Source organism: Pungitius pungitius, chromosome 12 (assembly GCF_949316345.1).
Source record: "Pungitius pungitius chromosome 12, fPunPun2.1, whole genome shotgun sequence".
Classification (NCBI taxonomy): Eukaryota; Metazoa; Chordata; class Actinopteri; order Perciformes; family Gasterosteidae; genus Pungitius; species Pungitius pungitius.
Window position 1 is genome coordinate 12,464,509 of NC_084911.1, and position 22,826 is coordinate 12,487,334.

The 22,826-nt window shown below is 42.5% G+C and overlaps 2 protein-coding genes across 2 annotated transcripts; one reads left to right on the forward strand and one right to left on the reverse strand.

The window, feature by feature from the left end:
• Nucleotides 1-557: 557 nt before the first annotated feature.
• Nucleotides 558-6,640, reverse strand: LOC119220759 (protein Tob2). The gene is made up of 3 exons (XM_037476988.2): nucleotides 6,376-6,640; nucleotides 3,915-3,989; nucleotides 558-3,805 (listed from the first exon to the last, which is right to left on the reverse strand). Exon 3 carries the CDS (start codon nucleotides 3,780-3,782, stop codon nucleotides 2,565-2,567), a length of 1,218 nt encoding a protein of 405 aa, XP_037332885.2. The 5' UTR covers nucleotides 3,783-3,805; nucleotides 3,915-3,989; nucleotides 6,376-6,640; the 3' UTR covers nucleotides 558-2,564.
• Nucleotides 6,641-7,891: 1,251 nt separating this feature from the next.
• On the forward strand, nucleotides 7,892-22,740 carry LOC119220655 (aconitate hydratase, mitochondrial-like). The gene is made up of 18 exons (XM_037476801.2): nucleotides 7,892-7,986; nucleotides 12,182-12,324; nucleotides 12,724-12,982; nucleotides 13,612-13,704; nucleotides 13,896-14,054; nucleotides 14,152-14,302; nucleotides 15,278-15,382; nucleotides 16,273-16,364; nucleotides 16,923-17,028; nucleotides 17,381-17,538; nucleotides 17,705-17,778; nucleotides 17,903-18,014; nucleotides 18,162-18,344; nucleotides 18,495-18,590; nucleotides 19,168-19,359; nucleotides 21,041-21,173; nucleotides 21,935-22,056; nucleotides 22,397-22,740. The coding sequence occupies exons 1-18, from the start codon at nucleotides 7,915-7,917 to the stop codon at nucleotides 22,526-22,528; spliced, it is 2,382 nt and encodes a 793-aa protein (XP_037332698.1). The 5' UTR covers nucleotides 7,892-7,914; the 3' UTR covers nucleotides 22,529-22,740.
• The last annotated feature ends 86 nt before the right edge of the window (nucleotides 22,741-22,826 follow it).

The window sequence follows — 22,826 nt, forward strand, 5'->3', positions numbered from 1 at the left end:
TGTTCATTTTTTTTCCTCCCAGGTGCAAAGAGGTAGAAACCCCATTGAAATCTTCAGGGTCATTTAAATTATGGCATTAGATTGCACTGGATAAGGTTGAGCGTCTGTAAGCAAAGTCTGGGATATGGCTATAGTATCATGACCAAAGGACTGGTGGACGACCCACTGCGCAATAAGCAGGAGGTCAAAATATCTGTGGGTCTAGGTACTCCGGAGACTAAAACAGGGGAGTTGTTCAGTTTGTCAAGATGTTAGTCGTTTTTTTTGTTAAACCCCCAGATTCATAATTCTTTAGAGGAGAAAATAAGGGATGACCCCAATATGCATTGAATTCCCATAAAAAGGGGAAATTAACATTGCACTGAAAAATATTTTTGGTTTAAATATACTGCCTATGGGAGTAGTGTTGTCAGGCTGCCCTGGGAGAAATAAGTGATATCAGCCATCTTTTCCTACACAAACCCACTGTAAACATTCAGAGCTTACGCTTCAAAACCACCTCGAAGAACAAATACATTTACCCGTCTTATTAGACAAATGCTGCACAAGGTACAATACACATTCAATACTTTATTCTGTACATCTTTATTTTGTCTCAATTTGCATATATTCATGTTATTTTCTGAAAAAATAACCTCAGCATGTAAGAAACTAAACAAAGAATCTGAACATAAACACTTTGTACATATTCCTGGACTTGTCTTACTCATACAAATGCAAGTGATCATTTTGCAAAAACAAATATAGAAATAAATTACAAAACATAAAACTATAAATTTTTCCCCTCTCGCAATGTGTACCTCACCACCCATTCCCCTTGGAAAAAAAAAAAAAAAAAAAAACCACAAACTTGCATGCGTATGACAAGCGGTCACCATCATGAGCACAGGTCAAGGGTCAGTGGGTCCTTTTATACAAAAACATTGCCTGGGAAACACTGAACTAAAAAAGAGACAAGACTAACTGCCCCTCGTCACCAGCGTGATGCCCTTGAATACAAATTAAGCTCCCGTTTAAATCTCTAAAGCATTTCATGAGAGCGGACTAAAATGAACCATTTCCAAACAGAGGGCAAAGGAATGGTGCCAGCGCTCGGGTCTGTGGGCGACACACGGCCTCAGGGGCCCAGTAATAAAGTGCTGGACAGCTCAAATGGACATCTGAGTGTTACACTTCCCTGCAGTGACTAACCGACAATCACGTGGACTCGGCTGGCAAATAAACCATTGTTACACAACAGCAGACTTCCAGAGATCTGACAAGCTATCAAGAAAAGCCAGTGAAGAGCATCCACTTTTGCATCTTTGTTCACATAACTGGGAAAACAACTTTATGAATTTGTTTGTTTTCTCCAGTTGTTAACAGCCACAGATCACTGAAGAATTACAAGGGGGTGGGCAGAGAATAGTGTGTGCCTCTGGCTTCAATAGCATTTAAACTCACCACAAACGTGTTCTGGGTTTCAAAGTGTCGCTCTCAGAGCCGATACAGCCCTGGAGCTGCTTCTCTCTCATCAGTTTTCTTCGGTCTTCCCTTCTCTCTCATCTCCGTCTCTCCCTTACTGCAGGGGAAAACCTCTCCTTCATAGTCATGCTTAGCCATTTATCACAATCCAACTGCTGCATCCCTTTCGACAAACACACACGCACGCACGACTGGAATTGTGCATTTTTGCTCGCATTCTGTCTCCCCATTTGTTAAACAAATGTTAAACGATCCCTTAGTAGTCTTAAAAAAAAAAAAAAATCTTTACTTGTTATTCACATTCACCAAGGTGTCCCAGACCTTCCCGGCTGCAGTTTCCCCAGAGGGATGCAACACATTTCATTACACCCTGATGCAGTCTTTCTACTCGCTCATCTGCTCTCACTTCATTTGAACTCCTGCCATGTGCTCATTCCGGCTGATAAACTGCCTCAAATATATCTATACACCCCAGCGATGACAGATTTTGCGGGTGTGACTGAAGGGGATTGGGCCCACGTACAAACAATGACTCTCCCCATCACTCTCAACCACAACTAACCAGAGCAGGACTACACACTCACAGCAAAGCCCCCCCCCCCACTGTATTTGTTGCAAGTAGGGCAGAGCAGATTGCAGAGCGCAGTGCTGAGCTTTTCCACCACCGTCGCTCCCTGCAGGACTTGGCGAGGTCCTTTTTCACAGCATGACAGTGCAGTGCAAAATGGAGCTACTCTAGATCCGGGTCCATTAAACAACAAGTCAAGAGAGGGAAAAAAAAAAAAAAAAAAAGTCCCTCACATTAACATTCAATGCAGAAAAAAAAGAAAGGAGATTGGCTACTAAAGGTAGAAAGGACCCCTCCCATCCATTCCTGACAAAGCAAACATACACAGAACATGAGGAGTAACAGAAAGGGCCTAGAGAGCAGGGTTGGGGGAGGAACAAAACCAATCACATGAATTATTCCGTGGACGGGGTTTTTCTAAATCTGTAGTTAAAACTTATATTGGTAACAATTTCTTAGAAAAAAATGAAAAACTCTGGAGCATCACTGATCAAATCCACCTACTACAATTTGTATTGTTACAAATGAAGGCTTAGTTGGCTAGCACAACGGGCTGGAAGGGCTGGCTCGGATATTGCAGGTTGTAGCTTCCTAAACCCTCAACAAATGGCGGCTTCTCTATATAGGGGATTCCTCCGTTGCTGCCAATGATGCCCACACTCTGGGCAGGGGAAGGGCTGGCGAATGGGTCGAAGGACAGATGGGTGTTGAGAGCGTGGGGGGGTTGGAACGGGCTAGCAAGCGGGTGCAAGGGCTGGGTGTCAGCGTCGAAGTAAAGGTGGCCCGGGGACCCTGGGTAGACAAACTCTTTGGCATTGGGGGAGAGCTGGCTGGCGATGGGACCCCCGAGGGAGTGCAGGGAGAGAGACAGGGGCTTGTGCTTGAGCAGCTCCGGTGCAGAGATGGTGGTGGGAGAGAGGGCGAGCATCCTCTGGGCCGGCGGCGCGACGGCACCCGAGCCCCCCGCCGACCCGGCGCCGCTGCACTTCTTCATCTTGGTCGAGCCGAACTTGGTGGCGGCGAAGCTAGCGGTGGTGAACGTGATGGGCTGAGGTCGGGCGGCGGGGAGAGCGGGGGCCGGCTGCTGAGCCGAGAGGTAGGGCAGCCCGCCGGTGGGAGGGGACGGGGTGGAGGTGTTTGAGGAGTGGGCAGTGGGGTCGGTGGGCGTGCTGGAGCCGGGGTAGGCGAAGAGCCCGGGGCCCGGCTGGGCCGGTAGAGGTGTGGGGGAGCTAGAGAGCGACGGCATGAGGGCGGGAGACACTTGGCTTCCAATTGGCACGAACACCTGAGCTTCAGGGTTGAAGCCCAGACTCTTGGCCTCCTCCGCCTCCGCCTCCGCCTCCCCTTTACAGTCTCTGACCAGCCCCTTGGCCGTCTCGCTGTCACAGCAGAGGCCTGGTGGGTCCTCCAGGTAGAGGACCTTCACGGCCCCCTTCTCCCCGATCTGGTAGGAGACCTCGTAAGGGTCAATCCACACGCTGAGCTCTGCAGGAACATTTGTGCGTACCTCCTCAGTGTCCAGGCCACTTCTCTTGGCGGCCAACTCCACCACAGGGTCCCTCTGGGCTCCCAGGTGGATGCAGCGGAAGGCAGAGCCCCTGAGAGGCGCTTCAGGGTACCAGTGACCCTGGAAACGAGACATCAGTATCTTCTCTAGCTCCTCGCCAAACAGGTCAGCTCGACGCCGGGGCAGCTTATTGTACAGGTAGGACACGATGAAGTTGAGGGCGACCTTCACTTCGAGATGCATGGCTGCACCGGGTTAGCACCGTCCTGGGAGCAAAGTGGTCAAAATAAAGCCCAGGCAACCAAACTGAACTGTTTTTTCCTCTGGCTTATTGTAAAGTGTGCGATTCTCTTAGTGTCACCATGGTAAAGGCACCTTGAAAGGTGGGGGCAGCACGTCGCAGGCCGTCTTTTGTGGTCACAATTATGCAACAATGTTGTCAGGTCCCAGCTGTGCAGGGAAAAAAAAGAAAACGAGAGGAAAGCAGTCATTTAAATGGTGATGGATCAAAAACCATAAAGGAGGAGCTGCTACCCGCCCGTGAACTAATCAGGTTTACAGACATGGGAAGCAGAGCAGACAAACCTCACTAAGTATTTGTAGCTCATCGTGTTTTACATGCAAGCAAATATTTACATTACATTCAACACTGCACTTAAATATACCAGAACTTGCATTTTAAAGCCATTTGCTTAGTTGTTTGATCTACTGCATTTTTTTGCATTAATAAAAAGGTACTTTTGGTCCCAATAAAAATAAGCTTTGGTAAATAAACATAAAAAAATTCACATCTGTACGAAAATGGTCCTGGATTAACATGCTACGGAAAGAGATTTCTGACCACTGAGGTGCAAACATTCAAATAAAAAGGACTGTTGTGAAGTGCCTTTTTGAAGTAGCCATAACTAGACTGAGCTCACAATAACAGTTTTGAACAAAGTTGTTGTTTTTTAGCAAAAACACCCTTTGTGAGATGTGTGATGAGGTGCAGATCTCTAATCTTTGTTTCACAGAGTCTACATGAAAGTCTTTTAAAGAAGAGCAACTATTTCAATTCAATAAAACGGCAAACGTGCAGGTTTTATATTTTGGTGTCATCGACTGTAGGATCTCCTGACGGATGCAACAGATGCCGTGTTGTGGGCTTCATAAATCCTTCATAATCTGAATCCCATCGAGTCCCTCCTGCTTAATGCTAGCACACAGTCACACAAATGAAACAATAAAACCACAAGACCCAAAGAAAGCGGTGTAAAATGGCAGGGCAGTATTTTGACCAGAACACCATTTCCCACCATGCAGTGCGTGCAATATCACACACACACACCCCCACCCCCCGCCAGATGGGGCTTTGGCAGCATAGATTAGGAAGACTGCTCTGAATAAAGACAATTCTAATGTTATTACAGATAAAGCTGCACAGGCTGGATGCCGCTGTGAGAGTGACGGTACAAGAGAAGATTTACATTTCCCCCGTTATATGAAAAAGGTGACATTGAGGCAAAGATGGGGATTGGTCTTAATGCACTATAAATAGGGCCCCATTTTGAATTGTCAATGGTGCACATTCCTTTCCAGTGGCAGAGTTAAAGAGGCGTAGAAGTGACTGTAGAATAAGGATCTTTGAGCACAGGTGAAATGGCAATCATCACTTAATGCTACCTACAGCGGTACTTCTCTCATAAAAAGGCAACAGCAGGATGCACAAGATGTCCAATGTCATCCAATGACATCAAAGAACCACCTCAGTTAATAAGCACAGATTTGATGCTTAGGGAGTGCAGTAAATTATCTAATTTGAACCACAGCTTTCCTTTTGAATGAAAAATAAAAACATCCAAATGTTACATGTTCATGAATCATATGCCCACTGCTATGGCCAGATTTGTATTAGTCACCTGCAGATTTGTGCTACAGCGACTAAAGGATCTAGATTCATGTTTACAGGGCTGATGTTGCAGGTCAGAGCAACAGCAGAACATATATAGTGCTATTTTTGTTTACGCCAACTCATGACTTAAAGTGTCCACTGCACATCAGGTGTCATCTATTAAGCAGCACATCCTCAGCGAGCTTTACAAGTGAATGTGCAATGATGGAACACAACAGATAGATGAAAAGCAAAAGGCCAATGGGATTAGAACTGAGGGTTAAGTACAACATGTAGATGCATGGCTGACAGGTCACATGCGCACACAACATCAACACAACGGCATATGTTACTATCAGGATTTTTCATTACCCAGATTGATATTTATTGACCCTGAATATGTTGGATGTATGAATATATGTAGGAGATGCCAAACAGTAGAGGTAAAACGAGTGGGAGAGACTGAAGATGCATCATCCAGGCTCGCCTGTGTGATGACAAGCTTGGATAACAAGGGAACAGGGTGCACCTGGGGATCACTGCCATATGTCTGTCAAAAGGCACCGGAGCAGAAAGGACACTGGTTCGGCAAACACTCGTGCAAAGCTTTCGCTATACATTCATTTATAAGGCTAATTAGGCGGGGACACATCCTATAGGACACTATGTGCTTACCGAGCATCTCCTCAGCTTTAACGTGCAAGAAAATAGCCGAGACAGCGAGACGGACATAGAGAATGGTCACTTCAGCAAACACATAACGGGGAAGGACGATAAACAAAAGCGGAGTCTTCAAGCAATGGCTGAACCAGTGAGGTCATTCATTCTAGGAAAAGTATTTCTGTCACGCAGGAAAACATCAACTCACATTAATATTGACAAAGAACACGCATGTGTATTTGATGTAGCCGTGTATTTAAATGACATTGATCCATTTCATGCACCAGTTGGTGTTGAATTACTCACCTACTGATGCACGAGCTTCACTTGTACTCCTGCGTTTCTCTTTTAATTCCGGTGCGTATTCCGAGGCGAATGTGTAGAGTCGTTAATTCAATTGCTGACCACTAGATGTTTCTTCTCCTTATTATTGTTGAATGGCATAACTCCTGCCCCAACTCTGAGATGGCCACAGGGTTTCCCAGTTTCTCTTCAGCTGACAGTTTGCATGGAAGGTCCAGAAAACTTTACTGTTTGACAACCCGGCGTATTTATACACGGTGACTCGCCCACACGTCCGTGACGGAGGGACTACTTTCTTCAAATTGTCGTAGCAGCTGCGTTATTGTCTCACAGGAAGAAAATAATGCATTATCTTCCCTTTTCAACAAACGAATGAACGTCATCTCTATTCACATTGCATGTAGTATTATTAACCTGCGCATATGGTTTGAACACGACAACCAAAATACACACAAAGGTAACTCACTCATCACATTGTAAATGTTTATTTATCGTCTTCCTCGAAAAAAATCAGAAAATTAGGCCGTTTTTCGCTCTATGTTTACCTTGCGAGGTCTAGTTTAATTTGCGGAGGGATATTTGTAGTTTTCTGTGGTGCTGAACAATTTGCTAAAAATAAAGGCGGTGATGGCAACAGAGTCTCTATTGGCTGAGACGGAGCAGGAACAGCAGATTATTGGACTGCATCGTCCACTCAGCAGCTAAACAGACTTGACTTTTACCAGGGGCTTGAGGGAAATGGTGTTCGTATTATTAAATGTAGTAATGAGAGAGTTAAATCATATAAAGTGCTTTAGGGTATTTGGAAGTATTGTTTGATGGATTCGTGGAAAAGGAAAATATACACGTACAAAGGGAACCACTTCAAAGGGTCCATAAAAATACCTGGATTCATTTTTTTTTAATTTGCTTACTTTGGTGTCCTCCAACCAAGGGTATCTTATGCCTTCATGCGTGTATTGTCCAATATTGCGTTAAACTATCAAACAATATTTACGATAATTACATATATTGATATCATGATATTTATATTACACATTGCATTATAAATTTCCAGAGATTCCTGGCGGAAGAAGTATTGAGAACTTACTAACAAACTTACTAACTACTTAGTAACAGTCACATAAATGTAGCAGATAAAATGAAATAATCTTCAGTAGGGGTATTACTGAATTCAAAGAGTTTTGTCTTACTTACTTAATCTTCTTAGTCTGTACATCTGGGGAAAATAGTAGATTCATATGAAATATGTTATGTTATCAGGATACTGCCACATAAAAGTCACATATAAGTTCTAATAATAATAATAACAATAATAAGTATTATTAGAAGAATAATATAGGAAGGCCATAAATCACATATTATAATAGACAATATAATACACATATTATAGTTATATAATTTGTTTGTATAATAATAATGGTATTAACAATATTATGTTTTAATGATAAAATGTGGACGTTATTATATTTACTAATGTTATGCATCTACATTAATTAACCCGATAATAAGGTAACGGGCTCCTTAAGCCAGTTACGTCACATGAGGGCGACACATTCATCTTTGTCAGTGAACAAAATGGCGTCTTACTGCTTAACTGTCACTAGGCTTCGGGTAAGAAAACGTTATTTTACGCTTTCGGAGTTTGTTAATATGTCACTGCTGAGTACATGTGTGATAACAGACATGTTGTGTCGTTTAGTAAAGTCGACATTGCTTAAATTTGACGGAGGACGGTTGAATGTGGGGTGGTGCGCGCACTGAGCCGCTCGAGCCAGGTCACGGCGTCCTCTTTGACTCGTGACAGCGACGCATTCTAACTGTTAGAAAGTATTTCCAACCTACCAGCGAACATTATCACCGCGTGTATTTGTTAATAGCAGTGACGGGTTCAGTCCACATCCCCTGAATGGTGGCTAAAACAGCTCTCGGTGCCATGGTGTTTGCAAGGTGATCGCAAGGTTACCGCGAAAGAAGACGAAAATGGTTGCCAGAGTAGCGCGCCTGTGTTGTCTTAGTTTGTGATTCTCCTTTAAGTTGCCTTCTTTACCCAACGTTTATGAGAGAATGCGGTTGTCTTGTTTTTCCCGTTTGAAGAGAATCAATTGACGATCTATAAAAGGCCATCGTCACAGTCTTCAGTCTTCCCTGGTTATCGAATCTTTAGTTCACAATTTGAGCCGTGGTATATTATTATATTGTGATTAAATAGAAACTATTCATTCAAACAGGTTATTTATGAACCACTTGCACTGGTCAAAGGAAGGGACTGAAACTGCTGCCCAGCAGTGTGTCAGGGTGGTATGATGTATTTACATTGCATTAAAGAGTCCCTTTTCAAGACTGTGACTGTTATCAACAGTACAGTTAGTCACTGCGGTCAACTCAGCCGACACTCGGATATCCGTGGTCAACTCAGCCGACGCTTGAATTTGTGTGCACGTGTATGCTGATATTTACGGTATTGAGCAAGTATCCGGAATAAAAGCTATTTAATCAAATATTCTGGATAATGACTGAAGTATGTGGGTTCGGGACCAGTCTCACTACTCTTGTACAATAAATGCAATATTTTTACTGTACACGTTCAAAAAGATCATTTCACCATATTTGAACTGCAATAAAAACAGATTTCTCAATAGTTCCAGAAAATGACTAATGCATGGGTGTTAAGGACCTCTCCGACTACGAGCATGATGAATGTGAAGCATTTTTACTCTGCAGATTTAAAGATTTCTGCAAACAAAAAGTCATATTTTTCCTCATTCAGAAACACCATGTACAGGATTGTATTGTTGCTGTACTGTTGGGAGACTGGGCTGTCAAGTGTCACATCGAGATTCCTAGTCAGAGAGGTTCTCAACCGATGTACATTGGTCTTTATGTGGAATTATTAAGAAGAATGTGTTTATTGCAGCTCAAATCTGGAGAAATTATCTTTTTGAACATGTACTTATGGGACTTTTACTTTGGAGATATCTCCAAATTTCCAAATTTAATGCCTTAAAATTACTAGTAGTCAGAGAGGTCCTTAACACCCATGTATTGGTCATTGTGTGGAACTATTGCTAAATTTGTTTTTATTGCAGTCCAAATGTGGAGAAATTGTGTTTTTGAACATGCAAAAATATGACGTTTTCTTTGCAGAAATCTCCAAATCTGTACAGTAAAAATACTTCATATTCATCATGATCGCAGTCACAGAGGTCCTTAACACCCATGCATTTGGTCTTTGTGTGAAACTATTGAGGAATCTGTTTTTATTGCAGCCTAAATATGTAGAAATGGTGTTTTTGAACTTGCAATTATAAGGCTTTTACTTTGGAGAAATCTCAATTTGTACAGTAAAATTATTTCATATTCATCATCCTAGTAGTACACGAGTAGTCAGAGTGGTCCTGTACATACACACTTCTATCATTGTCCGGAATTGACTATTTACAGTTTTTCTCGATTGCTAAAACACATTTCTTGAAAGCAGCTCACCTTTTCTCTTAAACTGTGAACACACAACTCAATTTTCAAGCTACATTTACAAAACCTCAGACACTTCTTGCAAAACCAAAGTTTCACCTCAAAACAGTTCAATCTCTGCTCAAAACTGAACTATGTTGTCAAATCGTGCCCTGAGTCAATCAAAATTTAAAAAACTACTGAACAGTCACTAAACACTACGTAGAAAAATAGAAAACACAATACTCAGGACATGAAGCTGGTGAAATAAATGTTTATTGTTCACTGTAGGCTAAATGCAAGTTGCAAAAAAAAAAAAGGGCATTTAGCACTTGTACAAAAAGACAAAACAGAAATCTTGTGCATTTACATGTACTGTATCACTTTTAAAAACAAACAGAAATCATACGTGCTTACCACTTGTGTACAGTAAGCCTATGTATACTGTAAATATAAAGTACAAAAAATACAAATAAGTGAATTATTCAGCCACAGCATCATGTCGCCGTACTGGGTCAGGCCACAGGACTTCATCCACATCACAGGCCACATTTTGTCTGGCCAGGCAATGGGGAAAAAACCCAGCTTCATCCATATAGATGTATTCATGGGGTCTTTCCATTGCATCCAGTTCAAAAACCCTCTGTAGAAATAGATATAGTTCTGTAAGTGATTTAGGCCACTACAGTAAATCACTACAGTAATCAACATTGAATATGTCTGGATGTATGCCAACCTCTACATACTGGAATCTTTGCTCCTTTACTCTGAGTTGCGGTCAAAAGGCACTCTGTATAGCTGTTTCATGCGCAGTCTGTTGCGCTTGAGGACACGATCAACAGTAGAGAGGCTGACACTGTTTATACCCTCAAAATTTACATGGTCCTCAATGATCTTCTGCTGAATTTCACGCAGTTTAATGGCATTGTTCTCACGGACCATATCAACAATTAGGGTCTCTTGGTGTGGGGAGAACATACCTGTCCTGCCACCCCCATGTGGCAGTCTTTCAATTCTACAAAAAGAGAACATGGAGTTACAAAAAATATACATGGAATACTAGGCCTACAAACAGTTAGACCAACCCTCCATTACAATACTACAGTACATTGGTACAGTGGTGTACTGGAACATATATTTACTTACAGTATACTGTGATACAGTATATAGTATGTCTTACAGTAATTGCTGTCAGCATTTACATACTAGGCTATAATTTAAAAAAAAAAGTTATTACCTGTTCTCTTCTCTAAATCTTCGGATTATGGTGGACACAGTGAATTTACTAAGGTTTGGTTGTACCCTTTGTCCAGCCTCCCTCATGCTCATACCATGGACAAGAACATGGTCAATCACAGTAGCTCTGATTTCATCAGATATTTCTGTTCTTTGTCTTTGCTGACCACATCGACCACCTTGACCACCTCTCACACGGACTCTTCCTCTCAGATTTCTATCCATTGTAAAACCTCACAAACCAGTGCTCTCTGAACTGGCTTATATGTTCCCTCACATCATTAGCCACAAGTGTGATCAATTTTGAGTTGTTGTGTTCAACTGGTGACACCTGTGCTTTCATTGTGTTTGACTTTTGTCACTTGTGCTCACCATTCTGCAGCAGAGGTGCATCACAATGAAAATGTGTATTTACGATGCACTAAAATTCATGCGTTGGCTGATTTGACCGCAGTAGGTAGTCTGACTAGATGAGGATTCTCCACATTTAGATTCAATCTAAGAGAGCATAGGCCTTTATATTGCACATTCAAAGGAAATCTTAAAAGTAAATATCTGAACATGACCAAACAGATTACATTTAATTGATTTTGAATCAGCATCTGGAGAAATGTTCCATTCTATCTAGTTTCTTTTGCAAAATCTTCTTGGTATTTAATAGTTTTCCTCCTTTGATTATCTCTGCCTGTTACCTCTACTGTGTGAACATACAACAACAGCCTTGCAGGCGAGGCTACCCACCGAAATATGAGCTCTTCAACTTTCACCCAGTTTTGTCTGTGCACAGGGACTTTTACCCCTGAATGACAGTTTATTGAAGTTTGGAAAGAATCATCTTGAAAGGCTTAATACAATTTGAAGACGTGCAAACTATTGGAACAACCTGTTCTCATTACTGGCACGAACACAAATCCTAACCTTCAAATTCAGTCCTTAGCTGTGTTTGGGCGAAGGGGTGAGTTCCAGTGGAGGGGGCAGCTATGGGGAATGCTCTTTGGTTTGAACTAATGGTCCAATTCTTGCATGCTTGAACTGCCTAGATTGTTTGTCCTAAACTGCACAGTAAAACATTGTTAATGGTGTTCCTGTTTAAAACAGTCTTCTGTTTCCTCTTGTCTAGCTGGCCCTTGGAACCGGGTCAAGGCGTTTTCATGTCTCCTCAGCCTTCAGTGCCAAGGCCAAGGTGGCCATGAGCCGCTTTGAGCCTGCCTCAAGCATAAACTATGAGAAGATGCATGAGAACATCAACATTGTGCGCAGAAGGTCAGCAGTTGTTCTTCTCAAAAATACACATGAACATGCAGTCCTTGTTGATTACAGTTTGGCTCACAAGTGTTGTTACAGCTTCTTAATTAATCCTAGTGGTAACCACAGTGTTGACTTGTGAGAGGCAGCAAGGCCCACAGAGCTAACTTTAGATGTTTTCATGTTCCTCTCTCACTATGCTCTTACCTTATGCTGTAATCCAGGTGTCCTGAGAAGTTTATTTTGGCGTTGAGGGTTTTTCCCCATGATTCTTGGCAAGATGGCAGGATGCTGCCAGAACATTTAAAAAAACATTTGTATAGATAATACATTCTATATATTTGGCTAAAATAATATTCTATCTACAATTCATTGCAGTAATTGTTTACCGCATGTCTCATTAATACATTCCACCAGGCTCAGCAGGCCTCTCACTCTGTCGGAGAAGATTGTATACGGTCACCTGGATGATCCAGCAGGCCAGGACATCGAAAGAGGACGCACCTATCTGCGCCTGCGTCCAGACCGCGTAGCGATGCAGGATGCCACCGCTCAAATGGCAATGCTTCAATTCATCAGCAGTGGTCTTCCTAGGGTGGCTGTCCCCTCCACCATCCACTGTGATCATCTGATTGAGGCTCAGATCGGAGGGCCGGAGGACCTGCAAAGGGCAAAGGTGAGGACAGATTGATGTAGTACTATATACGCTTTATTATACATACATTGTTATCGTCCATTTGTTTGCAAATTGCCATCTTAAGTATTGTGTATATTTACTTGTGGGTTGTGTGCAAAATTATAAACTCTTTAATTAGAATGCTCAATCAAACGTTGTATTAGCAAGTTAGCAAAAAATATCAGAAGTTACAAATTGTGTACTTTTACTTTAGGCTGCTTCTTCTGGTTGAATAAAAATACAAAATAAATCATCAAAAAACATAATTAATATGTTTACTCTGGTAAAAAAAACTCCAATCTTGCATCATGAAAGCATGATGTAATTTCATTCAGCCAACGCAGTAGTATTGGCTGCACTTTTGAGAATCCACTGTGCAAGCAGAGGGTTGCGAATTTTACTGGCAAATTATCTGTACATGTGATGGAAGAGTGGCTGTTGAGTGCGACTATTGTATTTGTTGTCTTGCATATTTATGTATTATTGTTTTTTTTGTGCTTAAAAGATTCTCTTTTGACATACACATCAAAGCATTATGTGTTGGAGCCAAGTTTATAATACTCTGGTTCCATTAAGGATACTCAAGGATCATGTATGAATATACCTATTTTTATTTTTTATTAACACAGGAAGTTAATGAGGAAGTGTACAACTTTCTTGCCACTGCTGCTGCCAAATATGGAGTAGGTTTCTGGAAACCTGGATCTGGAATCATTCATCAGGTACAGCACACTGTATGATGGCATGATTTGATAAGGATGCTATAAATACTACAAAAATGTGTTTGTCCTATTTTTGATTCTCTTGGGAGAAACACTTAGGAGAACGTGTCCCTCCAGAAAAGGACAATAGCAGGTTTTAAGTCCCAAAGGGAAAAGTGTGACTGAATGTGACTGCTCCTTTCCCTGGATAGATCATCCTGGAGAATTATGCCTATCCTGGAGTGATGTTGATTGGTACGGACTCCCACACTCCCAATGGCGGTGGCCTGGGGTCCATCTGTATTGGAGTAGGTGGAGCTGATGCCGTGGATGTCATGGCTGGAATCCCTTGGGAGCTCAAGTGTCCTAACGTAAGTTACTACATACATTTTCAATTCATGAGCAGTTTCAACCCTGTGCTCATCAACTGAAGTGCTCCACAAATTATTTTTTCTTCTTTCCTTTCAGGTGATTGGCGTGAAGCTGACCGGAGCCTTGTCAGGCTGGACCTCTCCGAAGGACGTCATCCTGAAGGTGGCTGGCATCCTGACTGTGAAGGGCGGTACTGGTGCCATAGTGGAGTATCACGGGCCTGGAGTTGACTCCATCTCCTGCACTGGTAAGGATGAGATACCACACGAGACCTGAAACGCTGGTTGAAGAACTTCTTTGTTTACATCTGATAGTCAAAGACAGCAGGCGACTTCGGCTCACATCCATATTCTGCTTGACTAGCTCATTTACACAGCAAAATGGACAGACTCAAATTAACACTATTGGATTTAATTTGAACACTTTTAAAGTGTCCCATGGGGTCCACACTCCACAGTGTCAATGTCATTTTAACACTGTTATAGAGTTAATTTTAACTCTTATATAGTTGAAATTTAACAATACTCAAGCGTTTGTTGTTTGTTTCTCAACACCAGTAGGTAGTGAGGTCAATTAACTCTGAGATTCAATGTTAACTCTAAGCTGGTGTTTATTTTGTCCCAATCTTGTCAGTGTTAAATCAACACTCAACGAAGTGTTAACAATTTAACTCGGAATAAGTGTCAAAATAAATCTGCTCAGTGTTGAATACCACACCATTTAGCTGATGCTTTTATCAAAAGCAACTTATGTTGCATTTTTAACACAAGGAGTTTACATTTTAGCCCAGGGAGCAATTCAGGGTTGGGTGTATTGCTCAGGGACACTTTGACATGGAACATGGGAAAGCCAGGGATTGATCCAACAACCCCGTGGTTCCTGGCGCACCATCACCAATCCATGCGCCACATTACATAGAGTTAAGCCTGATACCAAGAAGTGTGACACTGTACAGTTACATTTAAAACCTAAATCAAAGAGTTAATTTAACCCTACTAAGTGTTGCAAAAGAATCTGATCTTGACACTGGATAATGACTCCAACTCTTTTGTACAATTGACTCTGTAAGAGTTGATATCTTTTTGCAGTGTGATTTCAACTCTGCACTTCAACACTTTTGCCTAACACCGGAAATTAACTCTTAAGGATTTTGCTGTGTATCTATTCAAACATGGTGCACTGTATTTTCAGTCCAAGGGTGATGTGACACTCTATTTTTCAGGGATGGCGACTATCTGTAACATGGGTGCTGAGATTGGAGCCACCACGTCCATTTTCCCTTACAACCACCGCATGAAGACGTACATGGAGAAAACTGGCAGAGGAGGTCGGTCTCCTAATGTCGGCATTTGTCTGTTTAGTCTTTATTCACTGTGTTTTAGCTCTTCAATTCATTTTATTTTGTATAGCCCAAAATCGCAAATTACAAATTTGCCCCAGAGGGCTTTACAGTCTGTACACATGCAACATCCTCTGTCCTGAAACCCTCACATCGGCACAGGAAAAACTCCCCAAAATATGAAAAAACCCTTCAATGGGGAAAAAAGGGGAGAAACCTTAGGGAGAACGTCAGAGGAGGGATCCCTCTCCCGGGATGGACAGACCTCAATGGATGTCATGTGTACAGAATCAACAATGTAAAAGATGTACAATACATTCAATTTCTCTAACAGAAATGATACAAGTAATTGCAAGTAGCAGAACAAGTGTACGGCAGGACCACTGAGTTTAACATCAGGAAATTGCAGGTCATCCAAGTTTTGATGTCTCCAAGACAATCCTGAAGTCTAACAAGCTGGTTGGTGTCTTCTGGCTTGATCGATGGATACAGTTGAGTATCGTCTGCATAACAATAGAAGTTTATGCAGTGTTTTCTGATAACGTCGCCCAAAGGAAGCATGTACAGGGTAAATAGAATCGGTCCAAGCACAGAAACTTGTGGGACTCCGTGACCAACATTGGTGGTCCTCGATGATTCACCGTTCACAAACACAAACTGGGATCGATCCGATAAATAAGATTTAAACCAGCTGAGTGCAGTTCCTTTGATGCCAATCAAGTGTTCGAGTCTCTGCAGCAGGATATGGTGATCGATGGTGTCAAATGCAGCACTGAGGTCCAGCATGACAAGAAAAGAGACAAGTCCTTGGTCCGATGCAAGCAGAAGATCATTTGTAATTTTCACAATTTGCTCTTGTCCTCTTCATCCCCTCTCAGAGATTTCAGCTGTGGCTGATCAGTTCAAAGAGGACTTGGTCCCAGATAATGGCTGTGAATACGACCAGTTGATAGAGATTAACCTGAGCGAGGTGAGTCAAAACCATGGTAAGACATTGTACCATCCCACATACTAATTATTATGTTCTATTGTGCTAATATTCATAAAATAGTCTGGCTTTGGTAGTACACCATGAAATCACTATACTTTGCAATGGTCCAAAGCCAATCAAGATTTTCCGGAGTAGTCTTTCACAACCTCTCGCATACAATTGTATTGTGGAGTGTGGGAACAGGATGACTGTAGTTACAAAAAGGTTTATTACAAGTGATTAGGTTTTTTTGGAGCACCTTGCTCCTAGAATGTTTCTTCATGACAAACATTTAATTAGATATACCTGTTTATAAAAACATTGATTAGCTTAATGGACGACCTATGTACTGACAATGAGTAGTAAACAAAGTCATTACTGATCTACCATTGTTTTTAATGCTGTTGTCTTGTTTTTGCTTACATGACGTTGGTGCATTAGGATGCTTATTTATACTGCAGGGGTGTTCCTCTTTTAATATAACATATGTTTTTGTCCCACATTTAGTCAAATTGTGGCGTTGCTTCATTAAGCATAGTTTTCCTTTTTCTCTCACAGTTGAAGCCCCACATCAACGGACCATTTACGCCCGACTTGGCTCATCCTGTGTCTGAGATTGGAGCTACAGCCAAGAAGAACAACTGGCCCCTGGAGGTTAAAGTTGGTCAGTATTTGTGACACAGCTGTATCATCTTACAGCATTCCAGTTTTGTATGAAATCTCGAGAAATGGGATCATTCTTTCTTGTTCCAACAAAGTGGGTTGTTAACCAGATATGATCAGATCACATTACAGCCTGGTCATGTGGTCCCCTAGAGTGCAATATAATGATTTAATATAATTATTGACAGAATTACAACAATATGTGTAGAATGAATAACATTTGGAATTACAGACTTGCTTCTCTTTTGTGTGATATCCTGTTCAACAATTGGTACTTCCAATCTGCCACTAACTGAATACACATTCCCTTTAGTTTTCTTGTTCACCTCCTTTTAAAAACATGGAACTTGCAGGTTTGATCGGCAGCTGCACTAACTCGAGCTACGAGGACATGGGCCGTGCAGCCTCTCTGGCCAAGCAGGCTCTGGATAGAGGCATGAAGTGTAAGGCCCAGTTCACGGTCACCCCCGGCTCTGAGCAGATCCGTGCAACTATCGAGAGAGATGGATATGTGAGTCAGAATCTTACCAACATTAATTAAGCGAGTGACACATTTTGGCTGATCGTTTCTGGCCCTTTTCAGCATTTTCCTTTTCTTTTCATACATCAGACATTAATACAACCATGTGAGTTTGAAAATGCAATAAAGAACTTGAAATTCCTATCTCTCTTTTCAGGCCAAGATCCTGAGTGATGTTGGTGGAATCGTCCTCGCCAATGCGTGTGGACCCTGCATTGGACAATGGGACAGGTGTGAAGCTTGTTTGTAATCGTTTAATTCTAGCAAAAGATTATGTCGATTTTGATATCTGAAGTTCCAACAGAAGATTGATGTAGGTTAGACTAATGTCATCTGTGTTTTGACTTTTTTTCAGGAAGGATGTGAAAAAAGGAGAAAAGAATACGATTGTCACTTCATACAACAGGAACTTCACAGCTAGGAATGACGCTAACCCAGCAACTCATGCTTTTGTCACCTCTCCCGAGGTAAGACGTGCTTAATGTTGAACACTGAGCAAAAAAAAGCAGGCTTGGTTATTCCAATCTTGTGTGTGTGTCAATCAAATTTGTATTTTTCCTTCTCTTGCTTTGACATTTGACCACCTTAAAAGCCTTTTGTATCATTTAATGTAGATTGTCACTGCCATGGCGATCGCCGGCACCCTTGACTTCAACCCAGAGACAGACTACCTGACGGCCCCCAATGGAGAGAAGTTCATGCTGGAAGCCCCCACCGGTGACGAGCTCCCCTCAAAAGACTTCGACCCGGGCCAGGACACCTACCAGTACCCCCCCGCCGAGAGCAGCGCAGTAATGGTACTTATGTTTATACTTCATAAAACTTGTGTAACTGAACAGTTGTCTAGATAGAAAATACACTAACATTCTTTTGGTGTCTAAATAAAATCCAGTTTGTCTGTCCGACTATCCTTTGAAAATGTTCTTTTTAAAATGTATTTCGTTTAGGTGAACGTGAGCCCATCCAGCAACCGTCTGCAGCTTCTGGAGCCCTTTGACAAGTGGCAAGGAAAGGACTTGGAAGACATGAGGGTCCTCATCAAGGTGAGTTGGGAAATGAAAGGAAAGTTGTGCTGGACTAGTGCGGATTCAAAGTTTCAGGGTTTCAGACACCATATCTCTTTATTGTTAACAGTTTCCAAACATGCTCAAAATCTCAGTAGCCAGAAAAAGTTTCCCCTACCATTATAACAGCAACTTGAAAAAGGGAACTATATATCTTATATATAATTGGTTTTCACCTGCTATTTTTTTCTGATTCCACATTAGTCTCCGCTGCCCTGCAGTGACCTCTCACTTGGTAATCCAAAAAGGAACTTTTGAAGATTTATTTCCTCGATAGGAAAGAACAGGATTAGGTGATGTACAGATATGGTCAAGAAGTTTATAAATTTGGGGTTTTATTGGGAATTGCAAATGGTAAGAATTTTTTCCTTTTTAAAGTCGGAATTAAAACAATGTATTTCATAAGGGTCAGCATAGCTTTTTTTTCCATATTAAGGCTTAAGCTCATTTTTCAAAACGCTGTTTGAAACTAAATCCCATGGATGTTGTTGTTTATTACCTTCCACTTAACTTCCTTTCCACGTTGTCCTGCTCTATCTGCCTGCGCCTGCTGCAGGTGAAGGGGAAGTGCACCACCGACCACATCAGTGCTGCCGGGCCCTGGCTGAAATTCCGTGGTCACCTGGACAACATCTCCAACAACATGCTGATCGGCGCAGTCAACATTGACAATGACGCTGTCAACAAGGTCAAGAACCTCCTGACAGGGGAATTCGGAGGTGTTCCGGATGTGGCCCGGCACTACAAGGTGAGTTTGATGGGGCGTGTCCGTTGATGATCTAAACGTGATAACTGTGAGCATACACTCACCGGCCACTTTATTAGGTACCCCATGCTAGTAACGGGTTGGACCCCCTTTTGCCTTCAGAACTGCCTCAATTCTTCGTGGCATAGATTCAACAAGGTGCTGGAAGCATTCCTCAGGGAGTTTGGTCCATATTGACATGATGGCATCACACAGTTGCCGCAGATTTGTCGGCTGCACATCCATGATGCGAATCTCCCGTTCCACCACATCCCAAAGATGCTCTATTGGATTGAGATCTGGTGATTGTGGAGGCCATTTGAGTACAGCGAACTCATTGTCATGTTCAAGAAACCAGTCTGAGATGATTCCAGCTTTATGACATGGCGCATTATCCTGCTGAAAGTAGCCATCAGAAGTTGGGTACATTGTGGTCATAAAGGGATGGACATGGTCAGCAACAATACTCAGGTAGGCTGTGGCGTTGCAACGATGCTCAATTGGTACCAAGGGGCCCAAAGAGTGCCAAGAAAATATTCCCCACACCATGACACCACCACCACCAGCCTGAACCGTTGATACAAGGCAGGATGGATCCATGCTTTCATGTTGTAGACGCCAAATTCTGACCCTACCATCCGAATGTCGCAGCAGAAATCGAGACTCATCAGACCAGGCAACGTTTTTCCAATCTTCTATTGTCCAATTTCGATGAGCTTGTGCAAATTGTAGCCTCAGTTTCCTGTTCTTAGCTGAAAGGAGTGGCACCCGGTGTGGTCTTCTGCTGCTGTAGCCCATCTGCCTCAAAGTTCGACGTACTGTGCGTTCAATTCAATTCAATTCATTTTATTTTGTATAGCCCAAAATCGCAAATTACAAATTTGCCTCAGGGGGCTTTACAGTCTGTACACATGCAACATCCTCTGTCCCGAAACCCTCACATCGGCACAGGAAAAACTCCCCAAAATATGAAAAAACCCTTCAATGGGAAAAAAAGGGAAGAAACCTTAGGGAGAACAGAGTTCAGAGATGCTCTTATGCCCACCTTGGTTGTAACGGGTGGTTATTTGAGTCACTGTTGCCCTTCTATCAGCTCGAACCAGTCTGGCCATTCTCCTCTGGCATCAACAAGGCATTTCCGCCCACAGAACTGCCGCTCACTGGATGTTTTTTCTTTTTTGGACCATTCTCTGTAAACCCTAGAGATGGTTGTGCGTGAAAATCCCAGTAGATTAGCAGTTTCTGAAATACTCAGACCAGCCCTTCTGGCACCAACAATCATGCCACGTTCAAAGTCACTCAAATCACCTTTCTTCCCCATACTGATGCTCGGTTTGAACTGCAGGAGATTGTCTTGACAATGTCTACATGCCTAAATGCACTGAGTTGCCACCATGTGATTGGCTGCTTAGAAATTAAGTGTTAACGACCAGTTGGACAGGTGTACCTAATAAAGTGGCCGGTGAGTGTATATGAAAGCGGGATTGTACTTGACTGCGTTTTCGCTAGGTAAACCTAGTAAACTGGCAATTGTTTATTGTGTAGCTTGCTGTATACAAGTGCTGTTAAACAAAGCAAAAACTCCAGGCTGTATTCTTGTTTGTTTTGCATATTTGGGCCTTTAATGTCTTCTTTCCTTTTTCCTGACTGAAGTTCAACTGTATTCTTTAACTGTACAATCCAGGCCAATGGAGTGAATTGGGTGGTGGTTGGAGATGAGAACTATGGAGAGGGGTCCAGTAGAGAGCATGCTGCCCTGGAGCCACGCCACTTAGGAGGACGCGCCATTATCGTCAAGAGCTTTGCCAGAATCCACGGTGAGTTTCAGAGCACAGAGGCAAAATGCATGCAAACATCATCTGCATCACTGCAGCCATATGCAATTATTTTCAATAAAAGAATACATCCACTTCGACTTTTGGGTCATTGCTCAAGAATGTATGTTCTCATTATGACAATTTCACATGAACGTCTAAAAAGGATGAGGCAACAAAGTGATTTTGGGCTGACATGGATGTCAGCTGAAACTTGATCAGCTGACATCTGCTGAACTGCTCGATGGTGGCAAACAACTGCAAGGCAGCAAGTAGTATCTCAACCTGTATGGTTCGGTTCCAGCGCAAGCTGATGATTATTTGGTTTGGCATGTTTGCAGTCTGTCACAATAAGGAGTGTCTAAGAGTTATATTTAGAGTCCATTAGGGCCAGTTTATTACCTAATGCCCTAGAGGTGAGGAGAATGAATGAAGCCTGTCTGATCCAAGCAATGTTGTTTTCATTTGTGTGAAGTCAGTTCTTCACAACGCAATATCTGCTTTTGTAGTTGATGAGTCTTTATTCATGTGTAGGATTTCCAATCACATGAATTTTGTGTAAATGGAACAACTAATTCATAAGACAACATCAGGTAATTAATAGCAACAAGAGTCACATGCTTGCATGCTTTAATGACCTTCTATTACTGTGTACTTTGATATACTTCTGACAGTCAAGTCAAGACCCTGTCTGGCCCCTCTGGGGACTACAGTCTAAGCCTGTGTGTTGCCTGCTCATTTCTCCTTCTGTTTTACATCCTCAGAGACAAATCTAAAGAAGCAGGGCCTGCTGCCTTTGACTTTTGCCGACCCCCAAGACTACGACAAAATTCGCCCTGATGACAATATTTCAATCAGTGGGCTGAAATCCCTTGCTCCCGGCAAGGTGAGACATATTCTGCACTAATGAAACCTTGATCCTAAGGACAGCCGAGCTTCTCTTATGCTGCATTCACACCAAATGCGATGCAAATGTTTTGCGGTGCCTCAAATGCTCTAAACGAGCAGCAGGACTCTCTTCTCATTTCTGGTCAATTTGCATTGCGCCATTCACGATCAAACATGAAGTTGGCGTGGCTTATCACCCTGAAACAGTCAATTCTTCCGCCATTGTTTTTCCTCCACTCGCGCCACATTTGGTGTGAACGTCGAATTAGTTACGTTGAAGATGACCTGGATAAATGATTGACACGTGATCTTGTTTGCCTCCGATGTCTCTCCTCCAGCCCCTGACTGCAGTCATCACGCACAGCGATGGCAGCCAGGAGTCCTTCCCTCTTAACCACACCTTCAATGAGACGCAGATCGATTGGTTCAAGGCTGGCTCTGCTCTCAACAGGATGAAGGAACTCCAGTAAATGCTGGAAAGGACGGAGGTGGGGCCTGTAGGGGCCATTGAGAGGCCTTGGCGTGGGTTAGAAAGGGGAGAAATGTAGGCCTAGAGAGGTGTGGGCGGATGGTAACCAGACTTGTTGGTTTAGGAGGCAGCTCGATTGAAGACTACACACAAACATACACACAAGCTTGCACATGCACTGTCAGGGTAACTGTGAAAGCCCCCCCCCCCCCCCCCATAGACAAGCAAAATAACAGAAACACACTAAAAAAATCAGACCTAATCGAAGCATAATAGGCAACATTGTTTTTACCTGCAGT